This window comes from Centrocercus urophasianus, unplaced genomic scaffold (assembly GCF_019232065.1).
Source record: "Centrocercus urophasianus isolate 14NV4802_14NV808 unplaced genomic scaffold, USGS_Curo_1.0 seq_1351, whole genome shotgun sequence".
In the NCBI taxonomy this organism is placed as follows: domain Eukaryota; kingdom Metazoa; phylum Chordata; class Aves; order Galliformes; family Phasianidae; genus Centrocercus; species Centrocercus urophasianus.
The window spans coordinates 2,825-3,876 of record NW_024884533.1 but is presented as its reverse complement, the minus strand read 5'-3'; the positions used below and the strand labels follow the sequence as shown (position 1 = coordinate 3,876).

At 54.8% G+C, this 1,052-nt stretch overlaps 1 protein-coding gene across 1 annotated transcript in view; it reads right to left on the bottom strand.

The window, feature by feature from the left end:
• Positions 1 to 1,052, bottom strand: part of LOC122157415 (syntaxin-4-like) — a 7,102-nt gene that overhangs the window by 4,599 nt on the left and 1,451 nt on the right. The window contains exon 2 of the mRNA XM_042813044.1: positions 710 to 786. Coding sequence (XP_042668978.1) covers positions 710 to 786 — 77 coding nt within the window. The remainder of the gene's footprint in view (positions 1 to 709; positions 787 to 1,052) is intronic.

The window sequence follows — 1,052 nt, the reverse complement described above, 5'->3', positions numbered from 1 at the left end:
CTGGTCCAACGCTGCCCTGAGGACCTGGGGGCACCCCATAGAAACCCCATAAGGACCCCATAAAGACCCCAAAGGGACCCATAGGGATGCAGAGACCCATAGGGACCCATAGAAACCCCACAGATCCCCTATGGACCCACAGGGACCCCATAGAGACCCACGGGGACCCATAGAGACCCATAGGGTCCCCTTAGAGCCCCACAGGGACCCCATAGAGCCCCATAGATCCCATATTGACCCATAGGGACCCCATAGAGCCCCACAGTTCCCATATTGACGCATAGGGACCTACAGGGACCCATAGAGACCCATACGGACCCCATAGATCCCATATAGACCCATAGGGAACCATAGGGCCCTCATAGATCCCATACTGACCCATAGGGACCCCATAGAGACCTATGGGGAAACCCCTACAGATCTCACAGAGAGCCCATAGGGACCCCATAGATCCAATACTGACCCACAGAGACCCCATAGAGCCCCATTGATTCCATATTGACCCATAGGGACCCCATAGAGCCCCATAGATCCCATACTGACACATAGGGACCTACAAGGACCCATAGAGAGCCATAGGGACCCCATAGATCCCATATTGACCCATAGGGACCCCATAGAGCCCCATAGATCCCATATTGACCCACAGGGACCCCACAGACACCCCACAGGGACCCCCTAGAGATCTATGGGGCACCCCACGACTCACGTTGGAAACGAAGACTTCGCTCTGCCCGCTTTCCAGCATCTCCTCCAATTCCTCATCGGTCACCGCTGAGTTCCCGGCTGTGGGGCGCCCCATAAATCTCAGGGGACCCCAAAAGATGGGGCCAGACCCCCCAAAAAAACCCATAGGGATTCGCCCAGAGCCCCCAAACCTCGTGAAATCGGCCCCAAATCCCACTGAGAGCCCCCCAAAGCCCCATTAATGGCCCCCAAACACAATTAATAGACCCCAAACACAATTAATAGACCCCATACACAATTAATGGCCCCCAAAACCCTATTAATAGACCCCAAAGCCCCATTAATAGCCCCCAAACCCAATTAAT